We start from the raw sequence: 19303 nt of genomic DNA, 5'->3' as shown, positions 1-19303 counted from the left end.
TCAGAAAGGTTTGAGGGTGCCCCCTCCCCATGTCATTCCTTATGGAGGTGTCTCTGGGCGTCAGTGCTGTTGGATGGACTGGTCCCTAGCCTGTGTCCCCAGCCATCTCACCTGCTGCTCTCCAAGGCTCTCATAGAATCCAGGTCTCTACTGCTCCCATCCTGGACTTGGATGAGGGGAAATTCACAATGTAGGGTGAGAACTGAGGGCGTTCTCCTCACAAGGACATCTGGAGTGAGATGCCTGGCTGTCTTTGGTGAAGCCTAGGTGTTGGCGAGAAAACAAAGAGATGCAGGTTCTGTCCCTGGAGATCAGGGCTTCCAAGAGGGTGAGAGATTTGTTGTCACACTGGGGCATCCCAAGGGCTGATTCCTCAGAGGTCCTCATTAGGGATATGTGCTCAGTGCTCACTGTTTGCATTCTGTCTGCTTGGGCCAAAGAAATAAGAGTGGGAACAAACTTAGTTCCTGCATAAGTACATATCCACAGTCTTGTATTTTTATTAATGTAAGCATTTAAAAGGACACATTCTCCCTCTAAACATTCTATGTTTCTATGTGATTAATTTCTATTATCACTCAATTAAAATCCTCACTCCTTTTCACTGTGAGTTTTCTTTTAGTGTGTGTGGGAAAGACATCAATTCACTTACAATACGACCCCAGTACCACAGGTGTCTACAGTACACACAGTAAAGTCACAAGTGACTGAAGCTAAAACTTACAGTGTACAATGCATGTTGAGTTGTTCACAGGACAAACGTCAGACATCAGCCCTGGCTTTCTATCATTAGTATTTGTGTGTGAGTGTGTAAGTGTGTATCTGCATCAGTGTCTGTGGGACTGTGTACGTCTGTGCATGTGTGGGCCAGAGGCTAGCTAGCCTTTTGTGTTGTTTTTCAGGTGCTTTCTACTCTGTCTTTAAGACTTACACTTGCTGATTCAGCTAGGCTACCTGATGTATGTGTGTGTGTGTGTGTGTGTGTGTGTGTGTGTGTGTGTGTGTGACAGAGAGAGAGAGAGAGAGAGAGAGAGAGAGAGAGAGACTGAGTGTGGCATGAGATCTTGAAACCTCAAAGCCTACTGTGAGTGCCACACCTCCTTCATCAAGGCCACACCTCCTTCATCAAGGCCACACCTCCTTATCCTTCTGAAACAGCTCTACAGACTAGGGACAAAGCACTCTAATAAATGAAAAAATGGGGACCATTCTAGTTCAAACCACCACACAATTCCAGGTTACATTCCATCATTGATGGTAAGTCATGGCCACAGGAGCTCGCAATTGAGAATCACAATATATCTATATAAAGCAGAGAGCAATAAATGTATGAATGCTAGTACTCAGCTCCCTTTCTCTACTCTCATGCAATCTAGGATCATCTGTCTAGGGAATAGTTGCCTCTCATCATGGGCACATATTCCCACCTCAAGATAACCCAACACAAACAAGCTCACAGGCCAACCAAATCTACACAATCCCTCAATGAGACTCCCCAGGGAACTCCAGACTGACAAGCTGACAGCTAACAGTATGCCTCACAGTGAATGTGGCCATCCTGAAACTGTTTGTATGGTGAAACTTTCTTCTATATGACATGTTAGGTCCCTATCTGAGGGGTCTTCCTCCACCTGTTTTCTGTTTCACATTGGAGCTCTTGCCATCCTTGAGAGCAGAGGCATCCTTGAACCCAGCCACAATAACTCCTCACTGGTGTAGCTGTACCCAAGCTTGCCATCTGGTCCACAGTAACCAGGGCAGCATCTTCTCTGCACTGGAGCCCCTTCCAGCCTAGGATCTGGGATCCAGACCATGCAGGACTTACTTTCCTCTACTCTGATGTGCCTTCTTCACAAGTTCCACCCAATGTGCATGGTTCACAAAGCTCACATGTGCCCCCTAAGACCAAGGAGGACAAGTGCATCTCCAAGTGATGCCTGTCATCATTGAACTCAAAACAATCAGAGGTGGTTACAGCTAGGGCTCCACTTTGGAGCTTCATGTGTCTGGACTATGAGCCCAGAGAAGATCAAGGCAAAGAGGTGTCCTCCTGTGTATCCAGTGGCGTACACTCCAGCATCCTGAAGTGAACACAGGGCAAATGCATTTCTAAAGTATCAGGGATGTCATGTCAGGACACTCAGTGGGTGGTGGAACATTTTTCTAATCACATTTCTTCTTCAAAATCTTTTTAAAGATAGGTGTGAAGTATCTTCTCTGTCATGAATTGCAGTTGAAGTGGCTGGCAGGAAGGAAGTTTTTTGGCATACCTTCATGGCTCATATTCTTCTTGCCTAGACCTACCCACCACAGACATTAGCACCACTGATCTTATTGATTGGCCTTTTCTCTCCTCCAGATGGATTTTTCACTCATTCTCCAGTCACATCCTCAGTAACTTCCAGTGGGTTTGGTGATGAGCTTTAAAGCGCCAATGGTGGTGAGCATCTATATGTGATGCCAGTGAGAGGCACTACATCAGATGCAAGAGGCAAGGTTAATCACAGTCCGGTTCATAGCAACCTTCTCTCTTCCAGGAAGGAGAACATTGACTATGAAGAGAGCTAACATAGTTAAAATGTGTCTATGCATCCCCACATTTCTTCATTAGGCATTCAGAGGTTTGTTTCAGGTTTCATAATCCTTTGGGAAATCCTGTGACATTCCTTTTGTGTGTCTGGCTCATTCTTGTTTACAAGTTAGAGGGAAGAAAGAAGTTCAGAGAAGTAGGTGATAATGATCATGCTGTGACTTGAATGAGAAAATGGCCTCCTTAATTCTTGGATTTGAACCCATGGTCCCCAGCTGGTGGTGCTGTGTGGGAACCTTTAGGAGGTACAGCCTTGCTGAAGGAAGTGCATCACAGGGGACAGGCTTTGAGGGTTTCTAGCCTCACCCCACTTCCTGTTCTCCGTTTGCTGCCTCCTGTGTGTGGATGAACATGAGGTCAGCCAACCTCCTCTTCTCACTGCCATGCTGGGCCTTCATGGCTTTAAGGACTCTCCCTCCTGAACTGGAAGACAAAATAAACTGCTGCTTCTCTAAGTTGCCTTTGGCCTTTGTGTCTCATTACAACATCAGAAAAGTCGGTACAGATCTCATCTCTGAGCACAGGGAGAGTCAGATTTCTGTCCTCACATCCTGTGCAGGTTAGGAGGGGAAGACTGTGTCTTAAGGGCATTGCCAGGGCTGGTGGGGCACTCCCATCCACCTAATGATTCAAACGATCTTCTCTACTGCTCCTGCTCCTGCTCTTGCCTTTGTTGTCGTCATTGAACACAGAGATTTTTGTTGGAAGTATGGTCCTGTCACATGTTCAGAAACGAGGTGTCATTTCATTAGTTGGAGACTGAGAATAATAAGGCCCCATTGACATGTGGTATGTGAGGAGAAACTCTCCTTCTCAGACCTCTGGCAGCTCTCTTGGGTTTGGTTGGGATCCCTGGCAATGCTACTATAAAGCACCATTTGTCTCATGCATGATTTAGAAGTGTTTTGTTTGATTTCCAATATTTGGGATTACTTTCTAGATATGTTATTGGTATTTCTTGATTGACTTTTGTTTTGGTCAAAAATCATAATCTGTGAGCTCTGTATGTGTGTCTGTTGCATACACATATGGGTATTGGTGTGCATCCCTGCATGTGGACATATGGAAGGCAGAACAAGATATCTGGTACCATCCTCTATCAATCTTCAATTTATTGCCTTGGGACAGGGTCAAACATTCACATTCACAAGATAAAAATAATTTTTGTTTTCTGTTTTTGTTTTTGAAGCAGAGTCTTACTATGTAGCCTTAGTTGGCCTGGAACTCACAGAGATCCTCCTGATTCTGCCTCTTGAGTGCTCAAATTAAAGGCATCTTCCACCAGGCACAAACAAATAAATCATTTAAAATAGTTTGTCAACAAGCCTCTAGTTCTCATGGCCCAGAACAGTGTCTATCTAGGTCTGTAGGCCACAAGCACTCCAGGGCCTAGGCTGATAAACCAAAGGGGGCTGTTCCTTCTTGGTCATCATTTCCATCTGAGTTGACCTAAATGACCCACCAACCTCTTGTTTGTGACACCATAAAGGGAGCAATCTAATGCCTTTTCCTAATGCTCACAGGCCCTTAACTTGGATGGATTCCACCCACAAAAGAAAACCCAGCAGGGGAAACACACAGGAATGCTCAAACATACCTGGTCCTTGGGTAAGATTGCCTAAGATTCAAGACTTGTCCCCTGAAGAACCTACCCAATGAGATCAGAAGGTAGGCCAAGGAACTATAATCAAAAAAGAATCCAGGGGAATAGTAAACTTCACAAATAGACAGGACAGGCGAACTTGGACAAAACCAAAGAACCAGGGCAAGTGAGGTGGCTCAGTGGTTCAAGGGGATTGCTATCAAGCCTGATGACCCAACTTCAATCCCCTGCACCCACATGGCAGCAGTGTGATAAATGATGATCCTCCCTTCATAATAAGAGTCCAGGAGGGTTGGAGAGATGGCTGAGTGGTGCAGAGCACTGGCTGCTCTAACAGAGGACCCAGGTTTGATTCTCAGAACCCCCATGCACTCATTGTTGGTGACTCCAGTCTCAGGGGATCTGATGTCCTCTTCTGGCCTCCTTGAACATTGCACACACATGGTGCACAGACATGCATATAGATAAAACACCATACAAATAAAATAAAATGAGCAAAAAAAATGTAAAGGAGAGCACTGGAGACACAGAGCAGCACAATGAACTATTATGACCCCACAAAGCAGGCATCAGCCCTGAGAAAATGAGGCAAGAACACTGGTTTTTAAGTTCCTGATTCTATTTCCCTGTTCCTGAATTTCTCATTGGCTGAGTTTTTCAGGGAGATACAATATTAGTATAGTCCCCACCAAACACCCCATCCTCCTAGGGCTTGAGATGCACCCCTCAATTTCCAGATATGAGGGCTCAGTCACATAGTCGGCTACAACTTTTCAATCCTAGGATAAACTCAGAAACACTCAGGCAAGCAGGCACCAGCTGCTAGATATGACCCTAGAGCCTCCTGCTGGCCTGAGAGTCCCTGATGATGCTCGCTCATACTGAAAATGGACCAGAATGATTTATTTCTCACAAAAGGAGAGATCTGTCCCACAAGTTGTCCTCTGACTTCCACATGCATAAGGACAAACAGACAGACAGACAGACAGACACACACAGAGAGAGAGAGAGAGAGAGAGAGAGAGAGAGAGAGACAGAGAGACAGAGAGACAGAGAGACAAAGAGACAGAGAGACAGAGAGACAGAGGTGGTAAAGGTAAATACATAAAAAAATAAACTTCTCTATTTTTAAGAAAAGAGTAAAGAACCAGTTTATGGGGGTCTTAGCATGACAAGTATGTTCTGCCCTCAATGACTTGATCCTTGGATGTAGAAAAAGGCTCTACCTCGTTGGCCACATGAAGAAATAACTACAGTCTATTACTGATAATTTACCTCTGTGATCACTTCAGGGCTATTGGCTGTGGCCCCTAACTCAGGATGCGTGCCTGGAACAGGAGGCAGCCAATCACATATATGCAGTCTGTTTGCCCTTTCTGGCTTTTCTCAGCTTTATATCTTCCTATTAGATTTATATATGTGTAATATCACAGCTAATCTTAGTTACTGTCCTCTCTTTACCCATCAGCCTTGGGGCCGTTTAGTGTGGCCAGCTGTTGTTCACTGGTTTATTTTGAGGTCCCATGACAGAATGTTAACTTTTCCTTTTTTAAAGTTGCTTATGACCCAAACACACCATATTCATGTGTGAAATTACCAAAGAGTAAGTAAAGATTTAAAAGAAAAAAAAAAAAAAAAACCCTGAATCCCCGAGAAACCAGATCAAATAGGTCTGATAGATAGAACCTAATTTAAAATTGTTGTCTGCCACAGCTCAGTTTTGTTTGGGGACTTTACCAAATAAATCTGAAGTTAGTCTTAACTTTTAAAGTTGCCCCTTTGAGAATCTGACTGCTCTCTCAATTCTTGAACTCCTGGCCTACTTTATCAATATCTGACGCTAAGAAGAAAAAGAAATCTGACCATTATATAAGAGTAACTGTATTAGTTACTTTTCTGTTGTTGTGATAAAACACTGTGACCAGACAACTTATAGAAGAGAGAGTTTATTTTGGCCTATGGTTCCAGAGGGGTAAGAGTCCATTGTAACAGAGAACCATGGCAGTGAGCGGCGGGATGGGGAAGCTGAGAACTCATCTTCAAAGGCAAGCATGATGCAGACAGAGTGAACTGAAGTGTCACATAACCCCCACTGGCATACTTCCTCCAGCAAGGCCACACCTCCTAAACCCCTAAACCAATAGTGCCACCAGCTGGGGACCAAGAGTTCGAATATGAGAGCTTACAAGGGACATTTTTATTCAAACCACAACAGTAACCATCTGGCCCGGGACTCTGATTCCAGCATTATGTTAGCAAAGGGTGTTATTTGTTACAGTGACAAACACAGGCTGAGACATTCCTGCCGCCAGAGTAGAGGAGACTGTGGGGAGATTATAGTCTGTTCCCAGAGTCACCAGGAACCTGTGGGTCCTACACTCTGGGTCCATGAGGGGCCAGGAGGAGAGTTTGGTGTCTGTAGGGAAATCCTGTAGCCAAATCACTAACTAAGTTTTACTACATGAAGAAAGAATATTTTACATCTCCTGTGTGTCTCTAAGAGTTGGGTGACAGGACCCATTTGACACCTGAGGAGGAACAAATGGCGCCTGTGTGGAAGAAAGAGATGTGGAGGGAGAGAAAGATGTGGTGAGATGAACCAGGATGAACATCACTATATTCAGAACCTATATTCATCACTATATTCAGGACCGAGTCTGGACAGAGCTGTTGGTGAGAACAGGAAGGACCCATGAGCCAGCTGAATGGAGGAAGAAAAGAAGTGAGGACCCAGAGACCATGAGGGGAGAGCTACTGAAGACTGACCAGTGGCCCCACGCAGGAGTTGGAAGTCAGAACTGTCTGGATATGAGGAAATATGACAGCTGACATTCCGGACATCTAGCCTTCAGTACACACGACACGAGGGCTGGAACTCTGGACACCCCCACCCATGTTCCAGAATAAGCTTGGACTGGACTCTGAAGTTCCAAGTTCCAATTATAATCCTGACATTAATTGATGTCCCCATGTCCCTAGGCATGACTGTGACTTTAGACTTCAGCTTCGTAAGGAAATCTCTGCTTCCTGGAGCCCATGAGAACAAGAAGGGACATGTGCATTATATGGGTGAGCAGAGCTGCTACCCAAGGCTTCGTGATACCTCCTAGGCAGCCCTAAGAGTCATGCTGAGGAACAAAACCCACACCTTGAAATGTTAGGTGGGAAGAGAAGGTGAGAGGTAGTGATCTGAGCTGTAGAAAGTAGGAAAGGGACCCCAGTCTGGGACAAAATGGAATCAACAACACCTCAGTTACCAGAGCCTCTGAGAGTGGAGCACTCTATAACCAACCTCTAGTTTCTAGCATGGGTGAGTTAAACTTCCTGTGGGTCATTCACCAGGCTAACCACAGCTCTGTTTGAGGCCATAGGTGTAGGTGACTCCATCATCTCTTAAAATCCCCTGATCACTGTGGGAGCCGGGATCTCAGGGGATGTTAACACATGCCAGTTCAGAACGATTCCAAATGTTCTCAATCTTTCTTGTGTGTGAAATAAGAGTCTTCGAATCATCCCTTTGAAGAGATATGTTGTACAGATCCTAAATGGTCTTATATAAAAACCTGGAACCAGATATTGGGGTAAGTGCTGAAAGATCAGAGAGACAAAGGAACAAGCCACACCCACTTCTCACCTTGCCAACTCCATGAATCCTCTGACCCAATGTCCCTAAATCATCAGCTGGAAAGGCTCTCTAGCTCCTGTCTCCTCACTCTTTATACGCCTTTCTCTGCCCGGCCATTTCACTTCCCTTCTCAACCTTCCTAATGCTGGGATTAATGGCATGTGTGCTTCCCAAATACTGGAGTTAAATGTGGGTGCCACCACTGCCTGGTTCTGTTTCTCTCCTAGACTGGATCAATCTCAGCTTGGCCATGAACTCACAGAGATCCAGACAGGTCTCTGCCTCCAGAGTGCTAGGATTATAAATGTGTGTCACCACAGCCTCACCTTTATGTTTAACTCTGTGGCTGGTTCTATTCTCTGACCTTCAGACAAGCTTTATTACTTAGATTACAAATATCACCACAGAGATAAGTTTCAAAGTATGTGACAGAGAATATTAGTCAGCATCCAAATCAAAAGCATAATCACCATCATCTATCACTAATCCAAGGCAAGGTCATGTGAGCACTAGACCAGTCTGACTGTCTGTTTATAAAAATGAAAAAATGCATGACGTCTAGGAGTCCTCTTAGCTCTAGAAATTTCAGATTCTAGGATCTGAGAATTATCTTCCTTAGGGCTCCTTTGATGTCACGATTCCTCAGGCTATAGATGAAGGGATTGGCCATGGGTGTCACCACTGTGAAGAGGACAGAGGCCACTGCATCCTGTAGTGAGTAGGAGGAAATGGGGTGCATATAAACTCCTAGGATTGTCCCGTAGAATAAGCAGACCACGGTGAGGTGAGATCCACATGTGGATAGGGCTTTCCTTTTTCCATGGGCAGAGGGCATCTTCAAGACCTTAGAGTAGATGTAGGCATAGGAAACAACAATGCATACAAATGGTGTAATAAATATCACTGCACCCTCAGTGAAGGCTGTGACATCATTGATAAAGGTGTCAGAACAAGAGAGTTTCAGGACAAGGTAAGGGTCACAAAAGAAGTGGTGCACTGCATTGTGGGAACAGAAGGTGAGTTGAACCATGAGAAGAATGTGCAAGGGAGCATTCAGGTTTGTGATGACCCATGATATGGCCACCAGAAGGACACAGAGTCTGGGCCTCATCATCATGGTGTAGTGTAGTGGGTGACAAATGGCCACATAGCGGTCATAGGCCATCACACTCAGCAGGAAGCTGTCCATGTTGCCAAATATGAACATGAAGTACATCTGGACCATACACTCTGTGTAGGAGATGGACTTGCTTCCCACCATGTGATTCACCAGAGCCTTGGGGACAGAGACTGAGGAAAAGCAGATGTCAACAGTGGAGAGGTTGGCCAGGAAGAAGTACATGGGTGTGTGGAGATGAGGGTCACAGCTGATGGCCAGGATGATGAGAAGGTTCCCAGAGATGGTGACCATGTACATCCCCAAGAACAGCCCAAAGACGACCTCTTCTTGGTCTGACTCTTCAGAGAGTCCCAGGAGGAGGAATTCTGTAGTGATCGTCTGATTGTCACCGTCCATGTCTTTGGAAAGAGAGTGAGACCCATGTAGTGAAATCATTCACCAACACTTGAAGAAAACTGTTACGAACTTTTGAAATTTTTGCTTAATATTTGAGAATTAACTGCTAATAAAATGCCTTACAATGTATTTTTATAGCAACGAGTGGGCCATTGTTAAGGACTGAATTCTAATGACTATGATTTTATTGACTCTGCTCTTGTTTCCTAGTGACATATATATGTGCATTTTATACTGGAATTAACACAGTCTAGGAATTGATGTACTACATTTCACTGTATATATGAAGAAACAGGAGTGGGCAACTAGATATCTTATCAAAAATTGCTAATCGATGTCAGTGAGAGTTCAAAACAATCTAATGGTCTTGTTCTCTGTGTTCACATAGACACATATGGGCATGCAAGCTCACACATACATGAACATAACCACACATAGGTGCATGAGCACACACACCATGCACAACACACATACATACACAAACACGCACATAGATATTATGTAACACAGCACACAATCACACTTTTACGTACATGTTCTTTTGTCTGATCAGGAATTTCTGAGTGTAAGTAATCCTCCTGCCTCAACTTCCAGATGGCTGGGAGGATAGGCAGGTATAATGTCCCCAACAATTTTTATGTTATATTAGCTACCATTGATTAAATTGTAATCAATTGAAAAGTCACTACTAAGTGTCATATATTATAAACCCAGAGGTTGTGCTGTGGCTTTTCTATTTCTTCACAACTGGGGAGGCCAATAGGCTTTGACTGGCTGTTGTGTCTTCACATTCTGTTAGATACTAAGATGTTTTCACCACAGCTCACAGCTGTTTGTCTGCTCACCTGAGCTGTGGGCCAGACTCCTGTGTGCAGTGTACCCTCCTTTCTGCACACAGAAGAGGGGGGGTGCATACAGTGTCTAAGTGCAATGGTTTCCTATTGGAGAAGAAAGGTTTCACAGGTGGATAAAATGCAGATTCATGGGCATCTCAAAAGACAACCCCAAGGCTAGGAAATAACCATGACCAGGAGGTCAGGATCACATCTGGACTGCAGTGCCCATGGAGGGATGCCAGGCAATTTAAGCTGAGAAAGGGAGGAGAGTCACCCTGGGGTGACTAGTCAGACTAGTCAGACTAGAGCCAAGCTCAACAGGGTCTTCTTTCCCTGCTGATTCCGCCAAGCCTGTTCCCTTGGCTGTGGTTTCGCTGGATAGTAGGTAGGGACAGTGGGAATCTCGTTCATCCATTCAGGCATTTGGCTACCTTAAGAGAGTCATAGTTACTCCCGCCGTTTACCCGCGCTTCATTGAATTTCTTCACTTTGACATTTAGAGCACTGGGCAGAAATCACATCGCGTCAACTCCCACCGGGGGCCTTCGCGATGCTTTGTTTTAATTAAATAGTCAGATTCCCCTGGTCGGCACCAGTTCTAAGTCAGCTGCAAAACCGCGGCCCGGGGTGCGGACCCCGCGGGGGAAGACCGGCGCGGCCCCGACCCTCCGCTCCCGCAGCAGACATGGAAGGCTGGGGGCAGGGAGTGAGGGAGAGGCCCGCTGGACGGACCCCCACCGCCGCCCCGACCCCGCGACCGCACCAGGGCCGCGCCGACAGGAGGAGGCGCGGGGCGCACTGGCGCCTGCCGGGCTCCCCGGGTGCGGCCATGATGCCCGCCACAGCTGGGGCGATCCACGGGAAGAGGTGACAACTCTCATGTGAAATGGCCTGGCTGCTGGGACAGAACATGACATGGGAACTGATAATGTTGTTTATAGGATGCCTGTATGGTAGACACAGTGAGGCCACTATACCGTGAGAGGGAAATGGAGCAAAGCGCTCACTTGTGAAATCCAAGTTAACTTTCAGAACGTTACAATGGATGTAGAACAATGTAACGACAACAGTAAAATCTAGAAGGAGGCCTGGGGAGATGGCTCAGTGTGACAAGCATGAGCCATGTAAGTGTGAAGTCCTAAGTTCAAATCCCCAGAACCCACATAAATCTCCGCACCATAGACATGTCTTCTATCCCAGTGCTTTCATGGTGAAATGAGAATTTAAAAACCTAGAATAAGCTTCCAATGGGTCACAGGGTCAGTGGACTGCAGAAGCAGAGATGAGACAGAATGGTCACTAGATCATAAGGACCAACAAAAGTATCCTTTGACTGCAGATGTTAATGTTCTAGAAGCCAGATAGTTTCCTATCAAAGAAATAGAAAAAGATGCACAAAGGGATGTAAAAACAACTTGTTTCAGTGGGGCAAGACCACAGTTAAGGCTCAGTCCTGAGAGCATTAAGCTGTAGTCATTCCATATTTTCTTACGCTGTTCATTAAGAGATGGTGGGCACTGGAATGGTCAGTTGCTGGAAATAATACTAACATCACGGTTTAAGCCCTAGGTGTACGGCTTCCCCGGGACACCAGTGCATCATGGTAGGTCATGCATGGATGCCCCTTTGTTTGGCTCTTGAACTCTAGCTTTTCGATTTCAATTGCACTTCCTCTTAAGCCTCTGTTTAGAGACAGAATTCTGCTGCCACGACTGTAAAAAAAGAACCTTCGGGATTTGTGTGTGTATGTGTGTGTGTGTGTGTGTGTGTGTGTGTGTATCCTAATGTGTGTCTGTTTTGCTGCATTGGTTTTCTGGAGTAGTGGACGTGTCCAGAATGTCTGAGATGCCAGATGCACAGCTATGTCTGCATCACTGGGTGTTGGTGACCCTGCACCTTAAAGGCGCTTTTGTCTCTGGACTCCAGTTGGAGTCAACAGTCCACAGCTGGTTCCAGTAGCATCCAAGCCGCCACAGTCTGAGACACCTTCATTATACACCCGGACACGCCAGGGGATGGGCAGAGAACAAATACGAAGACCAGGGTACAATAATGACTTTCTCTGTCTTGGTTTCTCTGTCTCTCTCTGTGTCTCTGTCTCTATATCCCTTGTGTGTGTATCTCACTCTGTGTTTCTCTCTCTGTCTCTCTCTTTCCCTCACTCCCTCTCTGCCCCCCATCCCTCACTTCTGAACAGGCTTTGTAGCAGCCTGCAGTACAGCTCCTAACCCACTAACCTCCATTATGTCCTTCTGCTTGCTCTGCCCACTTTGCGGCTCCCACTGTGTCTTAGTGCTGAGCACCTCACGGAGGACAAGGCATGGACATGTAGGAGTGAGATGCTTTTCCTCCTTTGAACTTGGTCAGAGGCAGAGGGACTGAATGAAGTTCTTTCTCTGTCAACCCATGGGCTCAAGTCCATGGGAGTCTGCCTGATGTGGGGGCGCCCTCTGCTGCCCCCTCAGCCACCTTACCTGGGTGCTCTGGGCTGCTGTCAGGTGTCTTCAAGTAAGTTCTGTCTCTGCTCCTGCCATGTTTGAGGCTGGGTTTTGAGAAATCCACACTTGAAGCTGAGAAAGGAAGGACCTTTCCTCCCTAGAAGAGAACATTTAGAATGAGGCATGTGGCTCTCTCTGGTCAAGCTTGGATGGTTGGGAGTGAATATGTTGATTCTCCATCCCTGGAGATGGTGCCTGTATGAAGGTGGCTGCCAAGTTTGTGTTCCCCCAGGGTGGATTTCTCAGAGGTTCTAATTAGAGACAAGGATGAAGTGTTCACACTCGGTATTCCGTCTGGGCACTGAAAATTAGGATTCTCAGAAAGTCAGTTCTTGAACAGGTGCTCACTTTCAGGGCTCTATTCTTGGTTAATTATTTATATTTCATCATTTCTGATAAGATGGTGCTTACTGATGTGTGTGTGTATGTATGTGTATATATATATATATATATATATATATATATATATAAAATGTAGTATCACAATATATAAATATTTTGTATCATATAGCAATACAATGTAAAAGTTTGTCAAGTAACAGTAGAAGTTAAGGTGAACACGAACTTGATGCCCAAATCTAATGAATACATTACAAGAAATCAGACTACAAACCAAATAAAGTCATCATTATTTTAGGTATGGCCCAAAACCAAAATTGGAGCCCTCTGTCAAGTATTAATCAGTTACCAAACCCTACAGCAGTGGCTTCTATAACAAGAATAAGAATGATGCAGGAAAAGCACTTGAAAAAATTGTAAAAATATTAATTGGTGTAAAACTTCTTAACCAATCCAAATCAAAGGGCTTCTCAACTTGATGAAAGGTTTTTACAAAAAGATTTCATTGCAACAAGTAAGGTGCCCAATATTAATCTTTATCTGTCCTTGTTTTCTCTGAATGACTTTGCTAGTCTACTCATTCCCTGTTCATATAACTGTTAGACTAAGCTCATCTATTTTAAAAAAAGAAGTTTTAAGTTATTTGATTTGACAGCAATAAATACATTCACTGTTTTTAAAAATAATTTATTTCCTCTCAACTTTCAATACCATGTATTTCTCTAACCATTCGACTCTTCTTTTTCTTCTTTCAGCTTGTCAAACACAAAACAAAACAAAACACAAAATGACTTGTAGGGGCAGCATGATTGCTCAGAAAGTAAAGACACTTAACACTAAGTGTGAGTTTGATCCCTAGATTATACACTGCCAGAGGAGAGAACTCACTCCTAAAAGTTTCCCTCTGACCTTCACATGCACACCATAGCACACATGCACGCACACACACACACACACACAGAGAGAGAGAGAGAGAGAGAGAGAGAGAGAGACAGACAGACAGACAGACAGACAGACAGACAGATAAATGTAATTTTTTTTTTCGAGACAGGGTTTTTCTGCGTAGCTTTGCACCTTTCCTGGAGCTCACTTGGTAGCCCAGGCTGGCCTCGAACTCATAGAGTTCTGCCTGCCTCTGCCTCCCGAGTGCTGGGATTAAAGGCGTGCGCGACCACCGCTCGGCTCAGCTGTTAAGGCTAGGCTCACAACCAAAAAATGTAAGAGAAATGTATTTCTTAAAAAATGTCTTAAAAAGAAAAGACATTGCATACATTTTTTTAAAATTGTTTCTCTTTCTTTTCTCTTTTCTGAAAGGGTCTCACCACATAGCCCATGAATACCTGGAAATCACATCCTTTTGTCTAGGCTTCCAAGAGCTGGGATTAAAGATCTCACTGTATACAGGCGGCACAGCAAAAATGGTGCAAACATGACCACGCCATTGTGTGGGTAAAGGGAAGGCAGGTTTCTATTGCTGATCTGAGAGAGAAGAGCCAGAGTATCGGGGGGGGGGGGGAGTTCAGAGCAGACAGAGAAAGAAACAGACTGGGCATGGCCAGGGCTGTCTGTGAGGGAAGAGAGAACAACCAGAAACAGAACAGAGAAGTGTAGTGAGACTAGCCAGAGCAGAAAATAGTGAGGCCGGAGGATCGCTGAGTTATAAGAGGGATGAGGCGCTGTGGGGAGGGAAGGCCCTGAGCTGGAGGGAGTTTGGGGTAGAGGAGGTGAGAGGGCCAGGATGCCAGCATGGACATGGGTAACAGGTACTTGTGATACCAAGGGGGCCTGGCAGTCAGCACAGCTTTGATATGCTGATAGGTACCACGGGGAGTCATATGACCCTTCAGCTAGACAGAAAGGAAATTTCGCCTTTCAGCAGATGAGAACTGACTTCACAAATTCCTGAGGAATGCTGGCTTTTATCTAACTACCAGAAACACTCTAGTCCAGCTTGAGCTCATATCTGCATATATGGACAGCCTTTTAGAGTTTGGGAAATTGGGGTTTCATTTGCATCTGAAACACAACCAGGACTGGCTTTGTATACCATACTGTTATAAAGTGTACTTCAAAAAATATTTACTCCAAATTTCATTGTTGGCATATAGAAAAACAATCTAGTTTTGAGTATTGACATTACACACTGTGATCTTTAAAACCTGACCATATTTTCCTTTGTGAGTTTTCTGTGTTTGCTTGCTTTGGTTTTCTTTCGGCATGTCCCTTGGCATTTTCTGTATTTAGCAAATGCTTTCAGTGTTCTTATTTTTCATTTCAATCTCTACATCTTCTTGTTCTTGCACCATTATAGGACTCCAGTGCAAAGATGAAATGACGTGGTCAGAACATACTTCTAACCTTGTCCCCAGGTTTAGAGGAGAGATGGCTTAGTCTTTCATCTTATATATAATGTTTGCTGCAAGGTCTGGGGGTTTGATTGATTGATTGGAAAAAGCCCTCTCTGGTGGAGGACCCTCCCTTTGACTTCCTTAAGTGTCTGACTGCAAACACTGGAACAGGGGGAAAGCCGATAATCCTCTCGTGTTCTGATAAGTCATTGTCGCTCTTGGTTCCAGTGAAGCTAACATCCTTGCCCTTCTCTCAGGGGTCCTCCAGCTCAGTCAAAACATACACCTGTAGTTATTTTGGTTTTGTCTGTTTTTTACTCTTTGGGGGCCCATCACCCCGCTCCCAAATAAATACAGGGAGACTTATTCTTACTTACGAATGCCTGGCTTTAGCTTGACTTGTTTCTGGACAGCTTTTCTAACTTAAGTTATCCTGTTTCTCTTTAACTACATTTTGCCTCTGGGCTTTTTACCTTTCTTTATCCTATATATGTTTCTTTCCTTCTTACTCCACGGCTGGCTGTGTGGCTGAGTGGGTGCCCTGGCATCTTCCTCTCCTTCACCTTTTCTTGCTCCTTGCTCTCCTCTTGAACCGAGATTTCTCCTCTTGTTTATTCTCTCTGCCTGGCAACCCTGCCTATTTCTCTCTCCTGCCTCGCTATTGTCCCTTTGGCTCTTTATTAGGTCAATCAGGTGTTTTAGGCAGGCAAAGTAATACGGCTTTACAAAGTTAAGCAAATGCAACATAAAACAATGCAACACATCGTTGCAGCATGAAACAAATATTCCACAGTATAAACAAATGTAACACATCTTAAACTAATATTCCACGATATCCACCTGCTAAATCCCATAGACAAAAGCCCAGGGCCACCTCTAGCACCAGCAGTTTCAGAAAGTAGACTGTTCTCCATGCTTAGGAATGGGGAGAGTGTTTCACGCATGCCCAGGCCTTTCTCACCAAAGAGCTACAGCCTTCACCAGAGAGCCCCAGGATACTGTCACACTGTGAGCAGGCTCTGGAGCTCTGAAATAGCTAATCATCACTGGCTCTTTGCTTTGGGGTTGCCATGTGGGGTGACCAAACCCTACAAGTTCCTGCCCATCACTGTGCACAAGTGTCTGATTCTGTACTTCATGCTCTAGTCTGTGGAGTGTTTGGACTGTTCTTTGGCTTGATTACAGAAGTTTATAATGAGGATTTACATATAAATAGAGACATATACCTGTTTCTATGCAACTTTAGTGCTAACGCTTATAGCCAGATAAAATTGTCTTGTATTTCTATTATCATTTACAGCTTTTCAGTTAGAGAAAAACAGAAAACTTCATCTCTGCAATGTTAGAATCGATGGTTTATTAGGAAGAAGCATTCCCTTGTGCAATTCTGTCTCTATGCTTTACAGTATCCTTAAGCTGCTCATGTTTACTGTTAACTGTATTCTTGTGTGTTCCACAAGTGTGTTCTTATCACAAGTGTGATCTCTTTGCCCACTCTGTCTTGTAACTGGACATTGTCCATGCATATGAAGGCTATTGATAACTATTTGTTAATTGCAAATCCTTGTAACTTGCTGGATCATTTCTACATTTGATTGTAGTTGGTTTATTTTTTATTCTTTTGGCTCTTTTACTCTTCGGGGGAGGCTGCCACCCGGTCCCCAAATAAATCATACATGGAGGCTTATTCTTTCTTATGAATACCTGGCCTCAGCTTGGCTTATTTCTAGCCAGCTTCCCTTAACTTAAATTATCCCATCTACCTTCTGCCTCTGGGCTTTTTCCCTTTCTTACTTCTGTATATCTTACTTTCAATCTTACTCCATGGCTGGCTGGGTGGCTGGGTGGCTTGGTGGCTGGCCCCTAGCATTCTCCTCTCCTTGTTCTCTTGCTCTTCCTTATTTCTGTCTCTCAGATTTCTCTTCCTATTCATTCTCTCTGCCTGCCAGTCAAACCTACCCTTTCTCCTACCTTGCTAGTTGCTGTTCAGCTCTTTATTGGGCTAATCAGGTATTTTAGACAGGAAAAGTAACACAGCTTCATAGAGTTAAACAAATACAACATAAAAGAATGAAGCTCATCTTTGCATCATTAAACAGATGTTCCACAGCACAAACAAATGTAACACATCTTAAAATAATACTCTACAACATTTGACTTAGTCTTACATTGTTTTCTTTAAAAATCTTTATTATACCACCATATGCTCTGCCTGTAAAGATAGTTTTGCTTACTGTCTGCAGCTTCCAGTATCCATCCCTGGGTGGCACCAGTTCCAGACTGGTGCCAATGAGGAGGAGGAAAAGGCCAACAGGGCACAAGGGGGGCAGAGGGTCTGCAAAGGGTACATTCTGAGCTGTGAAATGTAGAAGACATGCTTAAGCCTGGGGCAGAAAAAAACTTGCATTTTCCCACCTGCAGGTGGACTAGATGCTCCTCATCAGAGGCCAGAGAGAGGTCAGAGAAGGGATGTCAGCTCTAAAGTGCTGTAGAAGCACCAGTTCTCTGTGGGAGCAGGTGTCAGACAGATCAGGAGGGACCATGTCAAAGCACAGCAACACAGTTATCCCAGTGTCTCTGTCTGAGAAAGGTGCTCCTCACAATAAGCCCTTTTCAGAGAAGACAAATTACTGCTTTTATGAAAATGAGCATCTGCCAGCTTCAAATTTACAAATACAACCATGATCATTTGTCATTAGTCACAGGAAAAGCTGTGCATTAATTCTATACCAATCAGCACGTCCTTTTCTCTGTAGAGATGAACAGATGCGTGGTGTCCGGGAGTCCTCTCAGCTCTAAAAAATTCACATTTTAGCACCTGAGAATTGTCTTCCTCAGGGCTCCTTTCATGTCACGATTCCTCAGGCTGTAGATGAAGGGATTGACCAGCGGTGTCACCACTGTGAAGATGACAGTGGCCACCGTGTCCTGTAGTGAGTACGAGGATGAAGGACGCATATAGACCCCCAGGATTGCACCATAGAAGAGAGAGACCACGGTGAGGTGAGACCCACATGTGGATAGAGCTTTCTTTATCCCACAGGCAGAGGGCATCTTCAGGACATTAGAGAAAATATAAACATAGGAAATAACAATGCATGAAAATGGTGTCAGGAATATCACCCCACCCACGGTGAAGACCATCAAGTCGTTGATAAAGGTGTCAGAACAAGAGAGCTTCAGGATAGGGTAGGGGTCACAGAAGAAGTGGTGCACTGCATTGTGGGAACAGAAGGTGAGTCGAACCATGAGCAGAGTGTGCAAGAGAGCATGCAGGTTTGTGATGATCCATGATATGGCCACCAGGAGGACACAGAGTCTGGGCCTCATCATCAGGGTGTAGTGGGTGTAGTGGGTGACAAATGGCCACATAGCGGTCATAGGCCATCACACTCAGCAGGAAGCCATCCATGTTGATGAATGCTATGAAGAAATAGATCTGGGTCATGCACTCCGTGTAAGAGATGGACTTGCTTCCCACCATGTGATTCACCAGTGCCTTGGGGATGGTGACTGAGGAAAAGCAGATGTCAACAGTGGAGAGGTTGGCCAGGAAGAAGTACATGGGTGTGTGGAGATGAGGGTCACAGCTGATGGCCAGGATGATGAGAAGGTTCCCAGAGATGGTGACCAAGTACATCCACAAGAACATTCCAAAGACAACATCTTCTTGCTCTGACTTTCCAGAGAGACCCAGGAGGAGGAATTCTGTGATCATAGTTTCATTATCTTCACCCATATCTGGGGAAAGGAAGTATCATCATTCAGTAAGATCGTTTGCCAACATTTAGGCAAAAACAGTTTCTGTTGTGCAATGGTTTCCTGGTTGGTGATGAATAAATACCAACACACTTCCAATATTGTAGAATCTTTCAATAAAATCCCTGGTAAATTTAGCAGGGTGCTATTCTAGTGCCCATACTTTCTGAACTACATTCCTGCTGCTAA

The 19303-nt window shown here is 44.7% G+C and overlaps 1 protein-coding gene and 1 pseudogene across 1 annotated transcript; both read right to left on the bottom strand.

Moving 5' to 3' along the window:
• Positions 1 to 8410: 8410 nt before the first annotated feature.
• On the bottom strand, positions 8411 to 9388 carry LOC143274455 (olfactory receptor 1f45-like). Its single transcript, XM_076577744.1, has one exon. It carries the CDS (start codon positions 9371 to 9373, stop codon positions 8411 to 8413), a length of 963 nt encoding a protein of 320 aa, XP_076433859.1. The 5' UTR covers positions 9374 to 9388.
• A 1380-nt stretch (positions 9389 to 10768) lies between these two features.
• Positions 10769 to 19094, bottom strand: LOC102904113 (olfactory receptor 1f45-like; annotated as a pseudogene).
• Between the last annotated feature and the right edge of the window lie 209 nt (positions 19095 to 19303).

The sequence above is a fragment of the Peromyscus maniculatus genome, chromosome 8 (genome assembly GCF_049852395.1).
Source record: "Peromyscus maniculatus bairdii isolate BWxNUB_F1_BW_parent chromosome 8, HU_Pman_BW_mat_3.1, whole genome shotgun sequence".
In the NCBI taxonomy this organism is placed as follows: Eukaryota; Metazoa; Chordata; class Mammalia; order Rodentia; family Cricetidae; genus Peromyscus; species Peromyscus maniculatus.
Note: the sequence above shows the minus strand (reverse complement) of the source record. Positions and strands in the feature narration are given on the sequence as shown.

Excerpts from the sequence above, each read along its gene's own strand:
- LOC143274455 (XM_076577744.1), bottom strand. The coding sequence starts at position 9,373 with ATGATTTCACTACATGGGTCTCACTCTCTTTCCAAAGACATGGACGGT.